Here is a 23679-nt window from a genome sequence, read left to right as displayed (position 1 = left end):
CCGCCTTCCCCCCACCCCTCTCCACCAGTCCCCGTTGTCCCAGGATCATCCTGTCCCCAAACACTCAGCAGCTCCCCACCGGAGCCCGCGGGCGTGGGTCAGACCAGCCTGGGGTAGGGGGTGTCCCAGAAAAAGACAGGAACTTTGGGGTCAGCGGAGCAGACTAGGGAGAGAGGCGTGGCTTCCAGGCCCGGACAGAAGCAGCCTGGGCGCCGCTGTGCCTTAGACAGAGCTCGGCCTGCTGGCCGCCCAGTGGTTTGAGCAGAGCGATGGGGACGGGACACCCCACCCCGGGGGTTTTGGTCCGGGCCTGGGCCCAGAGGATGGAGCCAGGGTGCAGGGGGCGGGGGGGGGGGGGGGAGGGGGGGGCGAGGGGGATGAGCTGTGGCCAGGTGACCTTGCTAGGCATCCCACCCACGTGCGGCTCACACGCCAATCACCAGGGCAGGCGGGTGCAGTGTGCGTCCACGGCCCCTGCCACCCTGACACCCCTCCCTGACCTCCCCTACCCGCCCTCAGGAGGATGAGCAGTAAGAAGGGGGGCCCCAGAGCAGCGTCCGGGAAGCGGCCATCCCCCCGGGGGGCCAAGCCCAGAGCCGCTGCTGGTGAGTGAGTGCCCCTCCCAACCTCCAGGCCCCCCTCAGACCCTCACTTGTGAGACCCTCTCCTCTGAGCTAGGGGTGGGGTGGTAGACTGAGGGCTCAGAGCTCAGGTGTCCACTCCAGGCCCTGGGGCGGTGTCAGGGGCCCGGGGGCCGTGTTCCGAGGAGGCAGGGAGCTGGGAAACAAGTTCTGGAACGGAGCAGGGTTTGCATCCATGTTGGCAAGTGACCGACTAAGCCTGTGTCCACTCTGACCCCCTGCTCCACGTCCAGGCTGCATGGCGACAGCTGGTCCCGGGCCCAGTCCTGCTGGGTCAGGAAGGACCCCTAGGCCATTCCCACCCCGCTGGCTGCCACTCCCCTTCTCTGAGCCTGTCTTCTCTGTCACCACACTCACCCCTTCCAGGCTGCTGCTCCAGGTCCCCCAGCCTGGGCCTGAGGGGGAAGTGCTGGCTAAGAGGGGGCTTGCCCTGCTTCCCAGGGGCACCTCTTCTGCTGGGAGTGGGCCTGCCGACGCCCTGGGACCCCAGGGGCCCCGAGGCCCTAGACCTGGCTGGATGGTGGCGCCTGCTCCCCAGGCCACGTGGGGGTTGGACCCTGGTTCCCCCAAATGGCCCCAGCGTGGTGGAGGCAGCCGCTGTCCCGGAACGAGGATGCTGGGCTCAGGCGCCGCTGGCTGCTTCCGCGGTCAAGCCTGGGACGCGCACGGCAGTAAACAGGCGGGCAGGTGCGCCAGGGAGCTGCGCTGGGGGCGGTGACCTGCTGGCTGTCCACCTGGCTGCCACCCTCTCCCCCCAACCCTGCCCTGGACAGCACCTGGCCAGGTGCCTGCAGCCTCTACAGGAACACCTCTGCCTCAGTTCCCCTGAACAAGTGCCCTGCCTGGGCACCCCTACCTGACCAGCATGGCCTGAGAGGGCATGCTGTCGCCGGGCCTTCCCGTGCCCCGTGCAGTGGGCATCAGCCTCACGTTGCAAATGTGGAAACAGGTCCACCGGTGTCCCGCAGCCGGCCGGCCTCCCAGCCCTCTGCAGGTGCCTGTGGGTCGCTGGCACGCTCAACACCCCCCCCCCCCCCACTGTCGGTGCCTCCGCCACCCACGTGCCCCTCCAGGCCTTACCTGGCCTTGGGTCTGCAGCACCTCAAGGCCCTCGCTCTGGAGCTGCTCCAGGGCCATGGCCAGCTCCAGCCCCTCCATGCGCACCCAGGCCTGCTCCTCCTGCAACTGCTGCAGCCACAGCTGCTCCTCCTGCCACAGCTGCTCCCGCCACAGCTGCTCCTCCTGCCACAGCTGCATCTGCAGCTGGACCTGCCGTCGGCGGTCCGCCAGCAGCTGCTGCTCCTGGGCCAGGCACAGCTGGACCTCGTGGAGCCTCAGCAGCTCGGCGCCCAGGCTGCGCGTGCGGCCCCCCGGCCGGCCGTCCTCCATGTCCGCCGCGGGGACTGGTACCAGCTCGGACCCCGGAGCAGCAGCCGGCACTGGCCTCTCCGCTGCCTGTGGCTGCTCTGGCCTGGCCACCTGGGGATGCCCCGGGGGAGCTGGCTGGCTGCCGGTCACGTGCCCCGCAAGGGCCACCCCTGTCTCGTCCAGAGGGCCCCCTGCGTCGGGGGGCGGGGGCTCGGCCTCAGGGCCCTGCTGCCCTGGAGCCTGCTGTGCCCGGCCCGCCCTCCTGGCGCGGGGCTTTCGCGCTCGGCTCCGTCGTCCAGACATGGTCCGGATCCGGCGTTGGCTCCCAGGGGCCCTGGATGCTGGGGGCCCAGAGGGGGCCCGGGAGACGACAGTGGGCCCCCTGAGGCGGCTGCCCTGTGCCCGCCCTGCCCCTTGGCTGGTGCCCACGGTGCCACAGCCCCAGCCCTGGCTCTGCCTGTGGGCCTCGCGGGCGACTCGGGGGCCGGGCCACGCGGGGAGTTTATAGGGACTCGCAGCCGCGGCTCACCGCGCGGAGGCTGACTAAGGCGCTGACACAGGGCGCAGGACTTTACGGGCCACGGGCCTCGCTGGCCAGACGGGGAGGGCGGCTGAGAGGAGCCGGAGGAGGTGACTCGGCAGCCAGACCGCGGCTGGTGCAGGGCGAGTCGAGTCCTGCCCTGGGCGGGCACCCCCACCCCATCCCAGCCCTGGTCTTGGGGCTCAAACTCCAGCCCAGCGGGCCGGGCGCTGCATCCCTGCGACTGACCATCCGCCCGGCCAAGGCCCTCACTGGCCACAGACCATCCGACCGGACCAGCGGGGGGACGCGGGCCGGGCCACGCTGAGCACGCCCCCCACCCCCACCCCCCCAGCTGCCAGCGCCCTGCCCTGCGGGGAGGACAGACCTCTGCCCGGCCCGGATGCTCTCGGGCCGGCTGCCCGGTGGCTGGAGGCAGATCCTGGGCCTGGAAAGGCTCCACCCAGTGGCCTGAGATGGGCAGCAGGAGGCCCCGCCCACCTGGGGTGCAGGGGTGCAGGAGCTCCGCTGTCCTGGTTGGGGGTGTGGCTGCCCTGCCACCGACACGGGGCCCTGAGGAGCTCCCCAGCCTTTGTTTGGGGGGACGCGGGCCTATGTTCCTGCGTCCCCTGCGCTTCCTGTCGGGAGGGGGCTCCCCACGGCTTCCACCCCAGCGTTTCCCCAGCCTGGGGCCGCTGACTCACCCGCACGCCCAGGGCCCGTCCCAGCAGCTCTGCCACACCGGCCTGACTGGTTTGCCTGGCGCAGCCCTGCCCACACCCCACCCCCAACCCCCTCGGCCTTTGCCCTGAGACGGGGAGACAGACTGCAGCCACCAAACCTGAGCGCAGGGTGGGGGGGTGGGGGGGCGGGGGGGGACACAGGAAGGGGGAAGGGGCTCTGGAGGGCAGTGGCCCTGGCTGGGGCAGGGTTGAGGGGAGGCGGGCAGCGGGTGCCCCCTGAGGCATGGCCACTCCTGGCTCCCCAGAGCCCGGCTGCAGGGCCAGGGGCAGGGCAGTCCTGCCTGGGGCATTGTTGGCGCTGCCACCCCCTGTATGTGCTGCATGGACGCGGCGGCCTGGTCGCTCGTTAAAGCTGCTGCACGGTCGGGTGCCCCTAACAAGCAGGACACAGCTGCCCACAGGAGGCCCGTAAACACCTCCCGAGGCTGAGGGGGTGGGATGGGTCCACACACCAACCTCACTGACGCCCTCCCCGCCCCCCCCCCCCCCGAAAGCCAGGGGAGAGCCGCCAGTTATGGAGGAAGACTGGCCGGTGGGCGAAGGGGCCCCGCAGCTGAGAGCCCACGCCCCCAGGGCCGCCCCCACCAGTGAGGACGGGAGGACTCAGGGCGGGCTGTCCAGGCTGCTGTCGTGTGGTCTGCGTGTGTGCATGTGTGTGCACCCGTGTGGGTGTGCATGTGTGTATGTGCACGTGTACATGCACGAGCGTGCATGTGAGAGAGCATGTACATGTGCTCGCGCGAGAGTGTGCACGTATGTGTGATGTGTGAGCACATGTATCTGTGCGTGTGCGCACGTGTACATGCGTAGGCATGCGTGTGAGCGTGCATGTGTGTGAATGCCTGAATGGGCTCATGGGCGAGCAAGTCCCTCCCAGTAGCAAGTGGGGAGCCTTGTCCTCCCTGCTCCCCCGTCCCGGCCCCTGCTTTTCCGTGAGGCCTGGGCTGGGCAGGTGGCACCGGTCCCTCCCAGGGGTGCGGCCTCTCGGGGAGCCGCCTCCCTTCACCCTCCAGCGCCCTCTTTCCACCCGGAACAGGGGAGTCCTGGTGTCGGCTCTGGGTCTGTCGCCCTCCAGTGGCAGGAGCCGCCCTCGGGAGGCACCAGGGACGGGAGCCCCCCCTCCCGCTCAGCCGCCCGTCTGCCCCCCGCGGCCTCCACAGCCGGATCCCCCGAACCCTCCTCCGCTGCTCCAACCCCAGCGCACCCCCTTCCCCGCGGCTGCTCCCCGGGACCCACGGTGTGTTCCCGGCAGCCCCGCCCACGCCGGACCCGTCGGCTCTTCCTGGCCTCCGCGCCGCGTGCTTAGTCTGTTCTCTGCGGAGCAGCCGGTCTCGTGGCCGGACCCCCAGCAGCGCCCGTCACCTTTGCCCCCGAGGCCCGGATAGGGAGCCTGACCCTGACCCTGACCGGAGGACGGGGCACGCAGAGGTCTGTGACGTCCTGACTGTTGCTTTTATTTTTAAAATCCTCACCTGAGCATGTGCTGACTTTTCAGAGGGGGAGAGAGCGCGCGCGCGCGGGGGCCACGGCGATGTGAGGGGCACACTGATTGGTCGCCTTCCCGAACGTGTCCCGCGGGGATCAGCCCACAACTGGGAATCGAACCCGAGACCTTTCAGTGCTCGGGACGACGCTCCAACCAACCGAGCCCACGCCAGGGCCTGGCTGTTGGTTTCCTAAAGGCTCGAATGCCCGAGGTTGGCCTGGCTCCGGGTGGGCCGGGCACAGCAGGGGCGGACCTGCAGCTGGGGCGGTGCCCAGTGTCTTAGGGGTGCAGTCCCCTGGGGTCTGTCCCTGCCTGAGGCCATTTTTTCACCTTTCCTTGGTTTCCAACCAACGTCTTCCCGGGGCTAGAGGCTCAGGGGGCTGGGGGCTCCCGCTGTCTGGGATGGGACCGCCTGGACTTCCTGCCCAGACCTGGGTCTTCCCCTCCTGCTGGCTCTGCGGGTGGCCGGTGGCCTGTGGCCAGGCTGCTCTGGCTGGGCGTGTGGATTTAGAACATGTGCCCTTCAGGGAGGCCGGCAGGGTTAGGGTTAGGGGCCCTGGACCCACAGCTGGTTCCCCACCCAGGGCCAACCCGGGAGGACCAGGCGGCCACCGTCATCCAGTGCGCCTTCCGACGGCGCCTGGCGAGGAAGGAGCTGGCCCTCCGGCAGCAGAAGCACGGGGAGTACCTGGAGCAGATGGAGAAGCTGCAGAGAGAGGTCCGGCCCGGCTCCGGGCACCGACTCATGACCTCGGGGTTGGGGGCCATGACCTCGGGGCTGGGCGCCATGACCACAGGGCTCCCCCCCACCCACCCCGCAGGCCTTCCTGGCCCTGGTGCGCCGCGAGCGGGAGCTGGTGCGGCGCCGGCGGGAGGCGGAGGCAGAGGCAGAGCGGCGGCGGCAGGAGGAGCGAAGGCGCCAGGAGCGCCTGCTGGACGCAGCCTTCGACGGGAACCTGGGGGAGATCGTGGCTGTCCTGCGAGAGGCGCGCAGGGCGGGGGCGCGCGGGGCGGGGGGCGCGCGGGGCGAGGGCGCGCGGGGCGGGGGGCGCGCGGGGCGAGGGCGCGCGGGGCGGGGGGCGCGCGGGGCGGGGTCCGAAGGTGACCCGAGCTGATGTGGGCGCAGGTGGAGGAGGTGCTGACGCGCGAGGGCGTGGGCCACGATGAGGCGGGCCTGGCGCGGCGGCGGCAGCGGCGCGTGGCCCTGCTGGAGTGCGAAGACTCGGGCGGGAACACGCCGCTGTCCGAGGCGGCCGTGGGCGGGCAGCCCCGGGCCATCCAGCTGCTGGCGGAGCAGGGCGCGAGCCCCAACTGCAAGGTGGGCGCCGGGGCGGGGCCGGGGCGGGGCGGGGGCGGGGCCGGGCCGGGCCGGGGGCGGGGCCGGGGCGGGGCCGGGGCGGGGCCGGGGCGGGCGGTGGGCGGCGGTGCCGGCGGCGCGTGGCTCAGGGCGGCCTTCCGCAGGGCGCCTTTGGGCGGACGCCGCTGTACAGAGCCGCCTTCGGGGGCCACCTGGAGGCCGTGGAGGTGCTCCTGAGGCTGGGAGCCGATCCCCGGGTGTACGCGGACGACGGGAGCACCCCGGTGCAGGTGGGAGCGCCTTCCCCACGGGCTGGGACTGGTGGCCTCGCTTTTTTTTTTTTAAAAAAAAACATTTTTATTGATTTTTAGAGAGGAAGGGAGAGAGAGAGAGCGGTAGAAACGTCAATGAGAGAATCATTGATCGGCTGCCTCCTGCGCGCCCCACACTGGGGATGGAGCCTGCAACCTGACCGGCAATCAAACCTGCCACTTCGGGTCCCTCAGCCGCTGAGCCACGGCCGGGCCCACGTCCTTCACTTCTTTAAGCGACTCTGACTTGCACGCAGGCCACCTCCATCCAAGTGCTCTGTCTCCCAGCGGGGGCCCCAGGCCTTTGCTCAGCGGGGGGGACCCAGGCCCAGGGTGCCCCCAGGTTGCCTTTCCAGGCTGCCCCCCTTCCGCCCCTGGGCCCTCCACTCCTCTCTTTACTATCAGGGACGGAGCTTCTGGCTCCACAAAAGGAAGGAGGCCCGGAGGGCAAAGGGCCCGGCCCCCTGAGGAGAAGGGGGAGCGGGGACGTGACAGGGGCGCGACCCAAAGGAACTCTGGATGGTGACGGTGGTGGTGGGTGCACACGGCTGGTGACACACACACACACACACACACACACACACAGGCGCGCACGGATGCGGTGCGTGAGAGCCATCCTGTGGGAGACTTGCTAAGGGCACGCGGGAACCCTACTATCACCGCCACTTCCCAGAAAACTGTCATTGTTTCCAAGTAAAAGTTTAATAAAATGACTGCGAGGCAACAGGAACATATACCCACAGCGAAGAGCAAACCAATCCCAAATGACAGCAGTGACACAGGTGGTGCAGTGACCCGCCTACCCCGCAGCCCCTTGTTCACAAGGTGCCAGTCCGTGCACTCAGCACGACATCTTCCACCCTCTCGGCCATCGTGAACCACCCTGATCTATAATTACTCTATAACCTATCATTACAATTTATAGTTAATGCAAACATCCATCCCTCCATCGATACACACACTGCTGCTGTTGACAGAAGGTTCTGGGAAAGCAGGCACCGTGTTGAGTCCACAGCTCTGTTCTCCAGTGTCATACATCTTGGTTGTCACAGAAAAGAGACCCAAAATTGTTTTGAACCTGCCCGGCCCGTGTGGCTCCGTGGCTGAGCATAGACTTATGACCTGGGAGGTTGTGGTTTGATTCCTGGTCAGGACACATGCCCAGGTTGTGGGCTCAAGCCCCAGTGGGCCTCGTGCAGGTGGCAGCCCATCAATGATTCTCTCTCATCATTGCTGTTTCTATCTCCCTCTCTTCCTCTCTGAAATCAATTAAAAATATATGTATTTTATATATAAATTAAATGAACAGTACAGCATGCTCTCCCAGGCTGCATAGAACCAGCCCCTGACAGGACCCCGCCGCTAGGTGGCCTCGCTGGACGCCGTGGCCAGCGTGCTGCAGGCCTGGGACGTGAGCCTCACGGAGGCCATGCTCCAGAACATGGAGGCGGAGCGGCAGCGCCGGGCCCAGGAGGCCGAGCAGCACCGGGAGGCGGAGACCAAGCGGTGCGCCTGCGGGAGGAGGCCCCCCAGCCACGAGCCCCCGAGGAGATGCTCAGACCCGGCTGTTCCCTCCCACCGCAGCCTGAACCTCCAAGTGCAACAGCTGGCCAAGGAGCAGCAGCAGTGCCGCAAGGAGGTGAGCGCCGCCTGGGAGGGCGGGGGCGGGGGGCCGGCGGGGAGAGGAGCGGCTGGGAGGGGAGCTGAGGGGGACCTGCAGGGCCGATGGCCTGAGCCCCGGGTCAGCCTGCGCCGCCCTCCCGCAGCTGCATCAGGCCTACTGCGAGCTCAACCGCAGGATCACCGCGCACGACAAGTGCGAGCGGAGGGGCGCGGGCAAGACGGAGCTCACGCTGCAGGTGGGACCCGCCCTCCGGGAGGATGGGCTTGTCTTCCCTCCCAAACGCGGCCCTCCAGCTTTGGGGGCGGGGCCTTGGGAGCGGCGCTCCGAGCTCGTGTGCCCCTCCGCCCCCCTCCCCCAGGCCGTCAAGGACGCGGAAGCTCAGGTGGACTGGCTGCGGCAGGAGGCCCAGAAGGCGGAGGAGACGCTGGCCCTGGCGAGGCTGGAGCTGCGGGAGCAGACCCAGGAGGGTGGGCGGGGCTGGAGGCTGGAGGCTGGAGGCTGGAGAGGCCAGGCCCAGGGAGGGCACCCGCGGGGGAGCTCCGGTTGCCCCCCTTCTGTCCCCGCAGGGGAGGAGGAGTTGCCGGGGCTGAAGTGCCAGGTCACCGAGCTGCACGACGTGCTAATGAAGGACGTGGGTGACCGCATCCGCGCCGACGGCCGGTCAGTGGCCCGGCTTGGGCGAGGGCCAAGCTGAGGGTTCGGGCAACAGCGGTGACCGGATGGCCGCCCCCAGGTGGCCTCTTGTCATCGATCCCTCAGGCCAGGCGGCCACTTTCCTGCGCTACCAGGACACCAACTACGTGGACACGGTGAACCCAGACCACATGCAGCCCGAGAGGATTCGGTTGGCGCTTCTGGGGGCACTCAGGTGAGGCGGTGGGAGCTGGGGCACCCGGGGTCCGCCCCGTTCCACCTCACCGCTCGCCCCGCCCCCCAGGTACGGGAAGCCGCTGGTGTTCGACCTGCGGGAGGTGGACCTGTTCCCCGCGGTGCAGCGGCAGCTGGAGGCGGTGCAGCAGGGCCTGGCGCAGGAGCTGCTGAGCCGCAGGCTGCTGGAGCAGGACCGGTACCTGTCGCTGCTGAGGCCCACGGACGGGCCGGAGTACGGCCCCACCCAGTTCCAGGAGTCCCGCCTGGGGCAGTTCCGCCTCTTCTTTGTCACCCAGGTTCGGTGGCCCCCAGCTGAGCAGTTGCAGGTCCTGCTCCCGGTGCAGGTCCAGCTGCCCAGCGGAGGCCTTTAGCACCAATAAAGCCAAGCCCTGGACCACCGCTGTGCCTGCGCCCGAGCGGGAGGGAGCCGTGCGCGGTCCAGACGCCTGGCCAGTGGGAGCCCAACCAGTCCCTCCAGGAGCAGCAGAGTGTGGGGGAGACGGGGAGCTCGGGGACCCGCCCCAGGGGCCCCAGCCTTGGAGGGCAGAAGGGGTGGGTGTGGGTGTGTAGACAGGCAGCCAGAAGGTAAAACGTAGTCAATTTTATTTTCCTTAAACCACAAAATAGAGTCTTTGGTTGTACAAACATCACTAGTTACAGTCTTGCCAAGAGGTCCTGGCTGGGGAGGGAGCTGTTAGTCGGAGGCCAGAACTCCTGAGGGGTCTCTAAAATGCTAACACCCAGGTTAAAAGACTTGGGGCAAGGGTGGTGTTGGTGCTGGCAGGGCCCCCACCCCAAGTCCGGGGAAGGGACCCACCCCTCTAGGAGGGCACTGGGCCCAGGCCTCGCCGCCCTGGCCGCAGGGGGCGGCGGCTGCTGCACAGGGCCATGTCCTCGGGGCCCACGGCGTCCGGTGAGGGCCTGCCCAGAAGCACCAAGGCCACCTCTCCATCCTCCTCCTGCAGGCCTGGTGGGCAGAGACAGGGGAGGGAGTGAGGGAGGGGCCAGGGGCCCGAGCACCCCCGCCCCCACTGGGCCTGGCAACTCACCAGGGCTGGGAGATGGCTCCAGGGACCTCAGTTCCTCTGCAAAATCTGGGGACTGTGTGGGGAAAGGGCTGTGTCAGGCTCTGCCCAGACCGTCCTGAAACCACCCAAGGAACCTGGGTGGGGAGGTCCCACACCCAAGGAGCAGGTCTGGCCCCAGAGAGAGACAGGGAAGGTGCTGGAGGCAGGACAGGGCGGGGGAGGCCCAGGCGGAGGTGGCAGCAGCTACGGCCTGTCCACAGGGGCCAGGCGCCTGGTACCTGCATGTCATAGACAGGCCTGGAAGAAGGCAGGGCGGCGAACACCCTGTAGTCGAACTTCCTCCCAGACAAGGCCTTGAGAGGACAGCATGAGGGGAGAGAGGCAGAGGCAGAGAGCTGAGAAGAGGGTGGGGGGTGCAGCCTGGACCCCGCCCTCGCTGCAGGGCCGGGGGCGGGGAAGGGGAGGCAGCTGGTCCTCACCAGACGTCCCGGGGAGGTGCTGGTCAGGGGGCCGAGGTCTGGGGGGACAAGAAACGGGTGTTGGGAGAGGCCCGCACCGCAGGCCAAGCCTGACTCCCCTCGGGCACACGGACCTTCCAGGGGGGTGGGTGATGGGGTGGGCGCGGGCGAAGGGGCCTCGGCCAGCCGCTCCAGGGGCCCCCGCTTGCTCCGGCCGTCCTGGGACTTGCTGAGAACCATCTGTGCGCGGAGGGCGTCCTGCTCCAGGGACTTCATCCTGCGAAGGAGCGGGAGGCGGGTGGGCGGGGCAGCGGTGGGCGGGGCAGCGGTGGGGGCCGGTGGGCGGGGCAGCAGGGGCGGGGCCTCACCTGGCCGCCCTCCACAGCGCTCGCTTCTCAGCCTCCAGCGCGCGGCGCTCCGCGGGGGACAGGGCCCGCTCGGGCACCGGCAGCTCCGGGCTCTGCACACGCAGCCGCTCCTGATGGCGCCGTTCAGCCTTGGCCGTTCGCACCGGAGCGCTGCTTCCCAGGGGGGACGGGGACGCCGGGACCAGCCTGGGCCGGGGGGAAGGACAGAGGGCCAGGTGGGCGGGCGCTGGCGCCGGGAGCGGGGGCGGGGACAGTAGGCACTGGCCCCTCCAGGCCTCACCCTGCAGCGGGGGCGCCAGCCCAGGGAGGCTCGTCCTCTGGCTCCTCGCTGTCCGGGGCCTCCCCGTCCGCCAGCTCCGCATCAGCCGCCGCCCGCAGCACCTGCGCCCTCCTCTGCTGCAGCTTCCGGGCTGGGGCGGGGGGGTGACGCGGATCAGATGGGTGGGGGCGCCCAGCCCCTGCACCACCCCACGCCGCTAGCTTCCAGCTCACCTTCTTCCTCCTGCATCTTCCGCAGGTCGTCGGCTCCCACCAGGGACACGCGCTTGGGGGGGCCCTCGGCTTGGGGCACCCGCACCTCCAACTCAAAATACTTCTGCCGCTCGCGGAAGGACAGCTGCTCCGGGGAGGCGGCGGGGCCGGGCGTGCAGGGCTGCAGAGAGGGGTCTGAGCCAGGCTTCCTCAGTTTGCACCCCACCCACCCCACAGGCGGCGCGGCTGGGGCTGGGGCGGGAGGGCCGGCACCACACATACTTGGGCAGCTGGGTCCTGGGCGGGGTGCGGGCCCGGCACAGCAGCGAAGGTCCGGTAGGCTCGCTTCACATCGGAGGGCAGCTCGTCCGGAGAGGGCGGGGAGGGGGGCTGGGGGAAGGCTCTCCTGAGCTGTGCTGGGACAGCTGTCTGGGCTCCAGCCACCACCCACCCCACCACCCAGCCGGCCGGCCCACAGCTGCTCACTCTGAGCTCCGACCTCCACCCCCGGCCCGCGGGTCAGGGCACTCACAGAGCAGGAATTGCCTCTGTCCCTGGGGGCCGGGGAGCCCCTTGGCCAGGCCTGAGCCAGTGGCTGGATCACCCCGGGTTTTGTCTGCAAAGGGCAGGGTCCAGAGGGAGGAACCAAGGGTTCAGGTCAGGGATGGGGGGGTGGAGGGGAAAGAGAGATGGAGCCAAGGTGGGAGCAGGCCGGTGCTCAGGTCCACGTGCAGCAGCACCAGGAGCGGGGAGGGCGGCAGGGCCAGGTGGGCCCAGGTGCAGGGAGGAGGCCATGACCACCAGCCCCAAGGCCCCAGGAGCTCCCTGCTCCACTGCCAGTCGGGTCTGGCCAAGAAGGTGCGTGGGTTGAGCCCTCCCAGAACGACAGATGCACCTGGTAGGTGCTGCCCCCTGCCCCACTTCCTGGAGGCCAAGGCGCAGGACACGGCACCTCTCCCGGCGGGCGGCACTCACCTGCTGGAGGCCGGGGGAGCGAGGAGTGTCCGCCATCTTCCCTCCAGCTGCCCCAGTTGGTACCTGGAGGAGCCAGGAGCCGGGTGAGTGGGGGGAGGGTCAGGCAGGGTGGGGGGCCCACAGGAGTTGGGGAGTGGGGTGCCTGCCTGGTGCAGACGCTGGTCCTCAGCTCCCTGACCCAATCACAGCCCAAGGGGGCCCCCAGATGGGCCTGGACTGTGCGGCCAGCGCCAAGGCTTCTCCCCCAGGCTCCCCGCCCCCACGATGCTGGGAACAGAGGGCTTGGCCTCTGCTCTGCCCGCCGCCCCCCAGGTGTCTGTGGCAGTGGGTGGTCTGGAGCTTCACGAGAGGTGGGGACGGACAGACCGAGAGGACACAGGACAGAGTAGGGCCGGGGCGGGGCCGTGTGCTGCCCCACAGCTGCCCTCCTGGGGTCTCAACGGCACTGGCGGCAGGAGGCCCACCCCAGCCGGCCCACAGCGTGCCCTGCGGTCGGAGGACACGGCCCCACCTGCCCTGGGGCCTCCTGCTCCTGGCTGTTCCTGGCCGAGGGCTGGCACTAGGCGATGCTCCCTCAGCCCGTCTCCCTGCCCCCGGTGCCACCCGTCACCACTCACGGTCCTCCGGGGCCCCAGTGGCGCTGGCTGGACACGGCCTCGGGGGCTATTTATGCTCTTGGGGAGGAGCCAGACCGGCTGCCCATCCTGCCCAGCGTCCCCGCCCGCCCCCGCCCAGCTGTCGGCTCAGCCTCCCCCAGCCCGGCCTCCACGGCTCCTGGCAGCTGCTCCAGCCTGTCCTCCATGTGGCAGCTTGTGCCGATCCCACCAGGACTGAGCGCTCCGGTGGCCCCCAGGGGCCTCTGCCCTGCCCAGAGCCGTGGGGGGCCCCTCTGTCTGCAAGGGGCTCAGGCTCCCTCCACCAACTGCTCTGAGAGTCCCAGGGCCTTCGCAGGCGCCCCACCTCCGTCCCCAGGTATAAGGAGTCACAGCCGCACAGCCACACGGGTTGGCTCAGTGATGGGGGACTGGACCGTGCCAGGCCGGGCGGCGGAGCTCCAGCCTATGGGCCCCGACCCGGGTTCCCCTGGCCCCACCCGCTCCGGCAAGGGCCTCCCGCGGTCTCAGCCTGGCCCTGGGACAGGAACCTGCGGTCCCACCCAGCTCTGCCCTTCGGGGTCTCAAGTGAAGGGAGGAAGTGAAGGCAGGGACGGGACCAACAAGCAGGTGGGCAGTGGCCACAGCACAGGTTTCACGGGAGGCACCGACCCTGTGCACACGCCAGCGCTGGGCCCGCCGCTGGGGCGTGGCCGGCCAGCTTCAGGCTCTCTGGGCTGCAGCCCTGAGAACGAGCGGACACAGTGCTAAGGAGGGGCCGTGTCTGGGATGGAGCGCGGGCGGCAGCTTTGAGGACCGTGGAGCGGGGTCTGGGACACGCTGCCCGCTCCCCTGGGCTGTGTCCCTCTCAGGGAGGACCCGCTGCCGGAGCTCAGAGCCGGGCCCGTGCGCAGGCGGCAACGGCCCAGCACTCACCGTGGCCTCCGGCCCCAACTGCGGCATCTGTCCAGGCAGCTCCTTCTCCTGGGAGCAGAGCAGACGGCGGTCAGGACCTGCGGCCTCCGGCTCCCCGGCCCTGGGCTGCCGGCCGCAGGCGGCGCTGACCTTGGTGGGGCCTTCAGGGCTCAGCTCCCGGTCGATGGAGGAGACGCTCTCCAGGCTGTTCCGGCGGCCGATGCCAGCAAAGGGGTTGGCGATGACTCCCGGGGACACCTAGGGGGCGAGGACACGTGTGTGGGGCCGTCCCTGGGTGACGGGCAGCACTGCTGGCCCAGGACACGACCACGGCCACATCCGTGGTGACACGGGAGGCTCTGCCTCTGAGGGGCCCGCAGCGGCTCTAGAAGCCCCCACACGCCAGGAGCAGGCGGCCCAGACCGTGGCCCAGACGGTGGCCCAGATGGTGGCCCAGACCGTGGCCCGGCGCTTGTCGTGCCCACAGCTCCCCCTGGCCCCGGGCAGCTCCTCACCCGCAGGTGCCGGCACTGACCTCGGCGGGGGCGGCGCTGGTGTCGAAGCCGTCGCAGACGAGCACGGTGAGGGTGTCGCCCGCGCTGCGCAGCAGCTGCACAGCTTCGGCATGCGTGAGGCCCAGCAGGCTCTGCTGGTTCACCTCCAGCAGCCGCAGCCCCACGTGCAGGCGGCCATCGCGCCCGGCAGCTCCCGCGGGGCTCACCTGCCGGGACACCAGGCCTGCGCCTCAGGACTGGCCACCCCGGCCGCTCGCCCGCCCCAGCGCCCGGCGGGCAGGCCCTCACCTTGGAGATGAAGATGCCCTCGTCAGTGGGGTCGCAGGGGTTCCCGGCGTGGCCCTTGGCGCCCCCGCGGATGCTGATGCCCAGCTTCTCTCCGGGCGCCTTCTGGATGCAGAGCTCCCGCAGGCCCGGGGGCGGCGGGTCCCTCCGCACCAGCAGGACCAGCTCCAGGCAGGGCCGCAGCAGGGCAGTGACGGCCTCCTGGTGCGTGGCCTCCCGCACGTCCTGCCCGTTCACGGCGAGGATGCGGTCCCCGACCCGAAGGCCACTCCGTGCAGCCAGGCCCCGAGGGAGCACCTGCGAGAGGGAGGCGGGGGCGCTCAGCGCGCAGGCCCGGTGCCCACCCTGCAGGGGCCGGGGCCCTCCTACCTTGGAGATGAACACGCCGGGCTCTTGGGCGCCAAACGGGTGGCTGGAGTGGTCGGAGCCCCCAACAACGCTGAGCCCCAGTGGGCCCCCCGCCCTCGGCAGGCAGATCTCCTGGGGGAAGCGAGGGCGTGAGGGGTGGGCCAGCCTGTCAGCAGCTGAGGGGGCTCCCCTCCAGCCCGAGGGCAAGGCCAGGGCAGTGGCACCAGGTGTCGGGGGGGCCCACGGGGAGAGGACGCTGCACTCGGCCAGAGCCCGGCATCCTGGGGCTGAGCACCCACCTCCCGCCTCGGCTGCTGGGGTGCAGACTACGTGGGTGCTGTGTGTGTGGGGGGTGAGGTCTCACCTCCACGGGATAGGGCCCCTCCAGGGCAGTGGCAAGCAGGCTGGGGGCCAGCCGCAGAGGCCCAGGACCCGCGGGGGTGGCAGTGACCACAGTGGTGGGGGCAGCAGCGGGGGGCACAGGGGAGTGAGGCGGGGGGCTGGGAGAAAGGGGGCCCCCCGCCTCCCGCTCCAGCAGCAGGGCGATGGTGGGGGAGGCGGCGGTCAGCAGGGAGACGGCGTGGTCGTGCCTGGCCTCCGTCACGTCCACCCCGTTGATCTGCGAGGGAGCGGCTGTTAGGAGACCCAGCGGGTGACGATGAGGGTGCACCGGGGAGCCCACGACCTGACTCACCGAGAGGACACGGTCGCCGACCTGCAGAGTGCCCGCCCGGTGGGCAGCGCCCCCCTCGGCGATCCGGGAGATGAAGATGCCCTGTGGGGGGAGGGAGGCAGCTGTGCCGCAGGAACACAGGGTGGAGGTCCTGGCCCCCGTGCCCGCCCCTGCGCCCGCTCACCGTGTCGCCGGCCCGGTAGGGCGTGGAGCCTTTCCCGCCGGCGATGCTGAAGCCCAGCCCCTTCTCGCTGCGCACCAGGCAGGCCACGTGGCGCCGCCGGGGGGGCCCGGGGGTCTCGGGCGGGGGCAGGCGCGGACCGGCACCCCGCCGCTCCCGGGGGCTGTAGTCGTCCTCAGGCCGCAGGGCGGTGAGGGTGACCGCGTTCTCGGGCTCCACCATGCGCTCTCGCCACAGCCGCATCTGCACGGTGGTGCCCGCCCCCCGCAGCGCCTCCACGGCCTGGTGGTGCTCGGCGCTGTGCAGGGCCACGCCGTTCACCTGTGGACGCAGCCGTCAGAGCCGGCCACGCCAGGGCCCTCACGCCCTCCGTGGACGGGGGGCGGGGACGGGTCACAGGCTCCTGGCGGGTCCCCTTCCCGTCTGTGCAGCCCCAGGACCAGGACACGTGCCGGCTGAAGGGAGCGGCGAGGCCCTCCTGCCGCCCACACCTGTGTCCCGAGGCCCTGCCTTGGTCTCCTGAGCCTCCCTTCGCCCAGGCCTGGTGCTGGGAGCCCCAGACCCCGAGGGGCGGCCTGTGTGGGGCGGGGTGGACCCTCCGAGGCCACGACTCACCTCCAGGAGCTTGTCCCCCACTCGGACTCCAGCCCGGGCCGCGGGGCCCTCCTCCGACACCCGAGAGATGAATACGCCCTGGAGGGTGAGCGCGAGCTGAGCCGAGGGCGGCACCAGGGAGGCCCCGCAGCCCCAGGCTGAGCGCGAGCCACTGCGGTCCCCTGACCTACGGGTCCACCTCCAGGAAGTTATCGACCTAAACCAGGCCAAGGCCCCGGCTGCAGGTGAGTGCCCTCAGACTAGATCCAAAGCCCGAGTTCAGTCCCGGATCAGCGGTCAGTGCTCGGGGAGGGGCTGGGCGGGCAGCCGGAAGGCAGGTCTCCTGGGGCAGGGAGGCAGGTTCGAGGGCAGCGCCCATCGAAAAGCAAGCCGTGCCCGGCCGGGCGTGGCTCAGTGGCTGAGCGTTACCTGTGACTCTCAGCACTGGCGTCCCTCTCCCTCTGAAATCAGTAAACAGGTGGGAAGAACCAGCCTGGGTTAGGATGTGCCCCGGGGCCAGGGCCAAGGGTGGTGGTAGAGGCACTCACCTCATCGTCTCCCTTGTAGGGGGTGGAGCCTTTGCCACCTGCAATGCTGATGCCCAGGCCGCCCGTCTGCCGCACGATGGTCAGCGTTAGCTGGAAACGAGAGACACGCCGGGTTCAGGGAGGGCAAGGGCGGCCCTGGCCTCTGCGCTGGCACCGCTGCCACGGGTTCAGGCACGAGAGAAGCCGGAAGAGGTGGACGTTCCTGGGCAGTGTGGCAGCTGAGGGCCGGTGGGTGATGAGGGCCAAGGCCCTGCAGGCGGGTGGCTGGCAGGAAATGCCTGCACCTGCCGAGACCCCCCACCCGTCCCCGGGGCCAGAGGCCAGCGGGCCCCTCAGGGACAGGGTGGCGGGCAGGGCTCCTCTGGGTGGGGGCGGGGCAGGAGCGGGAGGAGGCGCGTGAGCCCGCAGCCCTGGAGGCGAGCGCAGCAGCGGGCGGAGCAGGCAGTACAGACCTCTTCCTCCTCAATGCGAGCGGGCTCTATCAGCAGGTTATGGGCCTGGTCAAACGACACCCCCTGTCAGGACAGGACCAGCGAGGCATGCGGGTGAGCGCCCGGCCCGCCACCTCCGGCCCACCGCAGCAGCAGGAGGAAGCCCCACAAGCCCCACAAGCCCGCAGCCGCCCCGCGTGCTGGGCCCCGAGGGCTGGGCCGGGCGTCTCAGTTCGACCTTCGAGCCCCCTCAGCGACCACGGCATGCTCGAGCACAGGGCAGGATGACAGAGATGTCAGAAACGGGGTGCTGTGGGCACAGGGCACCCCAGAGAGCAGGCAGGACCATGTGGGCCAGGAGAGCCTGAGGCCAGAGGAAGGGCAGCGGGAAAGCCCAGCCCGAGGCGGCCGGGAAGGCAGAGCAGCTGGGGCAGCCGGGGGGCCACCGGGCGCAGGAGGGGCCTCTGGGCCCAGCCCGGAGGTGGTGGCGTCCAGCCCTGGGAGCGGGTCCCTCCACTGAGCCAGGGCTGCCACCGCGCCTGCGGAGACCGGCGCCGGCACAGACCTGGCCACTTGGCAACAAACAGGGACACTGCCGCCTCGGCGGCAGCCGGGTCAGGTGTGAACGGGTGAGACGCACCTTGACAGAGGGCAGCGAGGCCACAGCCTCCTCCTTCTCCTCCTCCTCCTCCTCCTCCGCCACCACTGCCTCCTCCTCGGCGCCCTCGTCCTCGGCCGGCGGAGCCCAGGGCGTGTGCGGGCCGTTGTGCCAGCCGCCCAGCCCCGCGGGGCCCTCGCCATCCGGCTGCATCCCCTGCAGCAGGGCCACGACGGCCTCGGGCTGGGGCAGCTTGGAGACCTTGAACTGCTTCTTGTAGTGAGGCGTGTCCTTGCGGGTGAGCCGCTGCCGCCCAGGCAGGGCCCAGGGGGCCTCCAGGGGCCCCTCCTCCCTCTCGCCGTCTTCCGCGGGCGGCAGCAGCAGGGTGTCCTCCGCAAACCGCACTGTGGGCTGCGGGGGGCCAGCGTGAGGGCGGCCCCCCTCCTGCCCCAGGAGCCAGGGCTGCCCAGCACAGGAGGCAGCAGACGGGGCTGGAGGCTCCCTGCGTGGAGATCGAGGGGGGGGACGCGGCCGGGGGCACACAGCCTGGGGGCTCCTCCCTCCCCCCGTGCAGGACTTGGGGAGTCGGAGGCAGGGAGCATGTCAGGACCAGGGAAAGGTCTGGGGGGACAGTCCACAGGGATCGGCCTGGGTGACCGTGGGAGGGCAGCACCCAGGCAGCTGTGGGGGAGACCCTCACCCCGGCCCCCCTGCCCTGTAGAGCTCAGAGAGCCCTCCTGTGTGATCCTGCCCCCGCTCCCCAATGGTCCTGCAGGCACCTGAGTGGAGGGGGCGGTAAGCAGTCCCCTCCCAGGCATGTGGCCTCCCAGGCGGCCTCACCTCCTCGTAGGCCTCCTCCTCGGCCTCCTCCGGGGTGGCCGGCGGGCGTGGGCCCTCTGCCTCGGCCGTTAGGCCCTCAGGCTCCCCCTGGGCTGCAGGGCTGGTGGGCAGAGGCGCATCCTCACTCAGGCCGGACCCGGTGCTCAGCCTCCTCTCCTGCAGAGGCCGCCGGTCAGACTGCGCGGGTCAGCCCCTCGCCTGCCCCAGCTTCTGCCCCAGCCCCTCGGAGGTGCCCGGCTTGGCCGAGTGCTCAGCTCTCAGCCACCCTGTGCCCCAGGGAAGCTGCACGGCCTCCAAAGGGGACTGTGGGCACCCGGAGCCACCGCCTCAGGCACAGCCCTCACGTCCCCCCGAAAGTCAGAAGAGCAGCACAGAACCAGCTCCCAGGAGGACGCAGCCTCAGCGCCCAGCGGGTGCGGCAGCGTCGAGGCCAGGGGGGGGCCCAGGGGTCCAGAGCACCCAAGCCCTCCCAGGGCCCCAGCACCCTTCACAGCAGCTGGTAACACCTGTGCCTGCTGGGTGGGCACTCAAAGGGCTGTGCTACCCCACGACCCAGACCTCTCCCTGCGCCACCGCAGACAGGGCTGGTCGTCCCGCTCCTGCCCATACACCTGCACTGCTCCCCACCCCGCCCAGCACCCCTGCACTTCCCACCCTCCCCAGCTCTGCCCGCCTTGGGCCCTCAGAGCCCCACACCCAGAAAGATGAACGCCGGCCCTCCCGCCCTGTGCCCCATAGGCACCTCCTCCGAGGGCGAGGGCGAGGGCGAGGGCGAGGGCGAGGGTGGCCGGGGGCCAGGCCTGCAGGCTTCGCCACGCCGCTCCTCCACGCCCCTCTTCATCACCTTGAGCTCGCTGGGGTGGGGCGTGGCCCGGCGCTGCAGTCCCTGCGGGCACAGGGGTGAGGGGTGGGCAGTGCAGGGTCAGGGGGTGGGGAGCAGGCCCCTGGCCCAGGGACCACGTCCCCCCATACCCGCTTCTCGGCGGCGGCTTCCTCAGCATCCTCGTCGCTCACGGGGGCCCCCAGAAACTTGATGACGCTGACGCGGCTGAGGGGGGCGTCACTCCAGCTCTCGGAGGGGCTGCTCCGCGGCCCGGGGTCCTCTGGGGAGCGGCACAGCTCACTCAGCCTGGCCCCCGGCCACACCCACGCGGGGTCTCCCGCCCATGGCAGCAACCTACCGAGGCTGGGCGGGGGCTGCTGGGGCAGCAGGTAGCAGGTGAGCACCTTCTCGCCGGTCTGGGCATCGTCCTCCGTCTGGAACCGGAGCATGGGCTGCGCCTGGTTCTCTGCCAGCCACAGGGCCTTGAGGTTGAGGTGGGTGAGCGCGAACGGCAGACTCTGCAGCCTGGGGGCCGCACACAGTCAGCCCGGGGGGTATGGTCAGCCCGGGGGGGGTATGGTCAGCCTGGGGGGGGTATGGTCAGCCCGGGGGGGGCATGGTCAGCCTGTGGGGGGGGGACAGTCAGGCTAGGGGCACGGTCAGCTCAGGCACAGGGCTGTGGGCTCTCACCGGTTCCCGGCCACGTCCAGCACATGCAGTTCGGCCGTGTGGGCGAGCTCAGGCGGCAGGATGGCCAGGCGGTTGTCCCTCAAGGACAAGACGCTGAGGGCTGCACAGCCCCCGATCTCAGGTGGCAGCACCTCCAGGCGGTTCCGGTCCACGTTGAGGTTGGTCAGCTTGGTCAGCTTCCCGAGGGAGTGGGGTAGAGCCTGGCGGGGGTGGGAAGGGTCAGAGGTCGGCAGAAGCGCACTGGGATGAGGAGGGACACAGCCCTGGGGCCGTCGCTCACGGGGTCTGGCCTCTCCCCCTCCCACTGCCTCCCATCCAAGCCGGCACCTGCTCTGCCCGCCTGGGGATCCCCTGTCTCCGCTCCCCGCTGACTCTGGGACCTACAGAGCAGGGCGCAGCCGCGGGGCCGGGCCTACCGTCAGCAGGTTCTCGGTGAGGATCAGCTCAGACAGGTTCTCGCAGCCCCCGATGGCCTCGGTCACCTCGCTCAGGCGGTTCTGGTCCACCTTCAGGATGGACAGCTGCTTCAGCTGACCTGGTGTTGGGGCGTCGTGGTGACAGGGCCAGTGGGTTGGGGACCAGGCGCCCACTCAGTGGAGACAGCCTGCCCCTGCCCTGCCTCTCCCGACCCCCGGCATCCTCCACGCCTCAGCCCTGGAGACGAGCCGCCGCTCTGCGGGTCGCCACCCTCTAGGCCAGCCGTGGGCAAACTACGGCCCGCGGGCCGGATCCCGCCCGTTTGAAATGAATAAAACTAAAACTAAAAAAAAAAAAAAAAAAAAAAAAAAAAAAAAAAAAAAAAAAAAAAAAAGACGGTACCCTTTTATGTAACGATGTTTACTTTGAATTTATATTAGTTCACACAGACACTCCATCCATGCTTTTGTTCCGGCCCTCCGGTCCAGTTTAAGAACCCATTGTGGCCCTCGAGTCAAAAAGTTTGCCCACCCCTGGCCTAGGCCATCGTCCCCACTCAGCACCAAGTGCCTCAGGGGGGCCCCTCGCAGCCACGCCCCCGACCGCAGCCCAGCGCCCAGCAGGACTGACCGATGCCATCTGGGAGCCGCTGCAGCAGGTTCTGGGACAGCAGCAGGTCCGTGAGCAGCGCCAGCCCCCCCAGCTCCGTGGGCAGCGCCTCCAGCCGGTTCTCCGACACGTCCAGGCACACCAGGCGCCGCAGGTTCCCGAGCTCCTGAGGGCGGTGGAGGGTCAGGGCACCGGCTGGGCCAGGGGCGGGGCGGCTCCCCCTCACTCACCGGCGGCAGTGCCGACAGCTGGTTCCGGTCCAGCCACAGCTCCCGCAGGTTGGGCAGGGCGCCCAGGGTGTCAGGCTGTGGGAACAGGGGCAGGAGTCACCAAGGCTCGCCTACAGCCTGGCCGCCCTGCCCTGCCCCAGCGCCCCGCCCTCCGCACCAGCACTTCCAGGTCGTTGCCTCCCAGATCCAGCTGTTCCAGCTTGACCAGGAAAGACAGGGACCTGCACGGGAAACAGAGCAACTTTCGTTTCAGGTGTCCAGCCCGAGCTGCCCCCCGCGGGCACCTGGCCACTCACGCAGGCAGGGACTTGAGCAGGTTCTCCCGGAGTTCCAGAGTCACCAGGTTGGCGAGGCTGAAAGAGAGGCCGGTGGGCGTGAGGGAGGGACTGGGGGGGGGGGCAGCAGGGCGAGCCAAGGCCCCAGCGAAGGGCACTCACTTGCCCATGTCGCCGGGCAGCGCCTGCAAGGACACGTCGTTCAGAGCCAGGTGGGCCAGGCTGCGCAGCTGAGTGAAGCCCTCGGGGAGCCTACACGGAGGACGGGGGCTTCAGACGTGCGGGCCAGGGCGGGGGCCCGCGTCCCACCACAGCCACCACTCACCGGGACAGAGGGTTCCCGCTGAAGTCCGCAATCTCCAGGGCCTTGCAGAACTTGATGCTCTCGGGGATCTCGGGGATGTCTGTGACAGGAGGGGGTCACCAGGGACGCCACGGCCTCCAGGAGCTCCCCGACCTCCTGCCACCCACAGACGCCACCCCACCGCCCGGGCCCGCACCGTTCCGCGACACGTCCAGCTCCACCAGCTGCATGAAGTTGGCCACCTCGGGGGGCAGACGCTGGATCTCGTTGTCACTCAGGCCCAGCTTGCGCAGGTTCAGCAGCCGAAAGAAGGGCTGTGGGCAGGGGGTGAGGTCAGGGGGGCAAGCTCTGGACCTAAGGCCCCTGCAGAGTAGACGCAGAAGTCCCCTGGCCTCTGCCTGCTTCGGCCACACAGGAGCCCAGGTCCTGCACCTGCCCGTCTGCAGCAGGACAGCAAGGCGGAAACACACACACACACACACACACACACACACACACACACGGCTGACACCGGGTCCCTTCCTGTCACCTCAGATGTGGTACGCGGTCCCTGCTCCCGGCTGCACCTCGCCTCACACTTCCCAATCTCATCAGAGCCCTGGCGGGTCCCTGCTTCCTACCCCGTGTTCCTGGGGGTCTCCACCTGCCACCTGAGTGACCCCCCCTGCAGGTGAGCCCTCCAGTGGCTTCCCCGCTGCACTCCAGCCCGCCAGCCCCCAGGGAGAGGAGCGGAGGCGGCAGTGCCGCGGTGCCCGTGGAGCTGCGTGCAGGGGCTGCAGGGAGCGTGGGCACCTGGACAAGACCTGCGAGCAGCCCTGGTGCGCGGCAGACGGGAGCCACATCCTCTGTGGCCCGCAGCCCCGGCCCGCCGCTCAGCACCGGCCTCCACAAAGGAAGTGCCGGGCGCTCGCTTCCTCCAGCCTCGCTGCAGAGGAGCCTTGAGGACAAGCAGACCTGAAGGGACACAGCAGCGGGCGGTGGACAGAGGGCAGGGCTGCCAGGACAAGCCCCTTCTGGGGGCTGCCTGCCCCTCCCCGGGCCGGGAGGAGGAGGGAAGCAGCCCCGAGAGCCCGGCCCCACCCCCCGCGCCGCCCGCCAGTGAGCGCCCGCACGGCCGGGCTCACTTTCACCTTCGCCCGCATCTGCCTCCTCGGTCGCTCCCCCGGCTTTCCCTGCGGCTCCCGTGGCGCGGTGACCATCCCGCCCCCAGGCGGGCGCCTGATGACCGCGGCCACCTGGTGCCGGCGGCGGGGCGAGGAGGGCGAGGCCGGCGGGGTGGGGCTCCGGCCGGTGAGAACCAGCAGGGCCGGTGCAGGCGCCCCGCCCGCCCGGCCGGCCTGCGAGCGCGGCTCACCTTGGGCAGCTCGCGCAGCTGGTTGGCGTCGAGCAGCAGCTCCTCGAGGCTGCGGCTGTAGCGGTAGATCTCCTCGGGCACGGCCTGCAGCGAGCAGTGCCGCTTGTCCACCGACTCCACGTGCCGGTTGCAGCGCCAGAGCGGGATGCACTTGAGCATGGTGCGGGCGGCGCGGCGCGGGCGCGGGCAGGGGCGGGGGTCGGGGCTGGGCCCGCATGAGCGCCCGGCGTCGCGGGCGGCGGGAGGGGCGGGGGCGGCCGGGCTGCCCGGCGCTGGGCCCGGCCCGCGCCCGGAAC

General features: G+C 70.1%; 2 protein-coding genes across 2 annotated transcripts; one reads left to right on the top strand and one right to left on the bottom strand.

Annotated features, from left to right (window-relative positions):
* Window positions 1-523: 523 nt before the first annotated feature.
* Window positions 524-9241, top strand: IQANK1 (IQ motif and ankyrin repeat containing 1; the record flags this gene model as incomplete). Its single annotated transcript, XM_081111077.1, has 13 exons — window positions 524-609; window positions 1715-2154; window positions 5343-5476; window positions 5580-5744; window positions 5885-6076; window positions 6220-6345; window positions 7733-7872; window positions 7951-8005; window positions 8133-8225; window positions 8349-8457; window positions 8557-8650; window positions 8724-8858; window positions 8928-9241. 13 exons carry the CDS (start codon window positions 524-526, stop codon window positions 9229-9231), a joined length of 2073 nt encoding a protein of 690 aa, XP_080967203.1. The 3' UTR covers window positions 9232-9241.
* Window positions 9242-9446: 205 nt separating this feature from the next.
* On the bottom strand, window positions 9447-23542 carry SCRIB (scribble planar cell polarity protein; the record flags this gene model as incomplete). Its single annotated transcript, XM_081110873.1, has 37 exons — window positions 9447-9827; window positions 9910-9961; window positions 10167-10241; window positions 10368-10405; window positions 10481-10623; window positions 10715-10900; window positions 10995-11124; window positions 11207-11366; window positions 11468-11575; window positions 11718-11801; window positions 12161-12223; window positions 13690-13737; window positions 13819-13926; window positions 14204-14389; window positions 14472-14765; window positions 14838-14948; window positions 15181-15435; window positions 15511-15591; window positions 15674-15991; window positions 16286-16363; window positions 16813-16902; window positions 17265-17327; window positions 17884-18252; window positions 18682-18837; window positions 19424-19567; window positions 19654-19784; window positions 19863-20029; window positions 20195-20394; window positions 20611-20729; window positions 21242-21386; window positions 21451-21525; window positions 21608-21671; window positions 21747-21803; window positions 21888-21977; window positions 22051-22129; window positions 22226-22343; window positions 23384-23542. 37 exons carry the CDS (start codon window positions 23540-23542, stop codon window positions 9682-9684), a joined length of 4890 nt encoding a protein of 1629 aa, XP_080966999.1. The 3' UTR covers window positions 9447-9681.
* Between the last annotated feature and the right edge of the window lie 137 nt (window positions 23543-23679).

Source organism: Myotis nattereri, assembly GCF_964212035.1.
Source record: "Myotis nattereri genome assembly, chromosome: 17".
NCBI lineage: Eukaryota > Metazoa > Chordata > Mammalia > Chiroptera > Vespertilionidae > Myotis > Myotis nattereri.
Note: the sequence above shows the minus strand (reverse complement) of the source record. Positions and strands in the feature narration are given on the sequence as shown.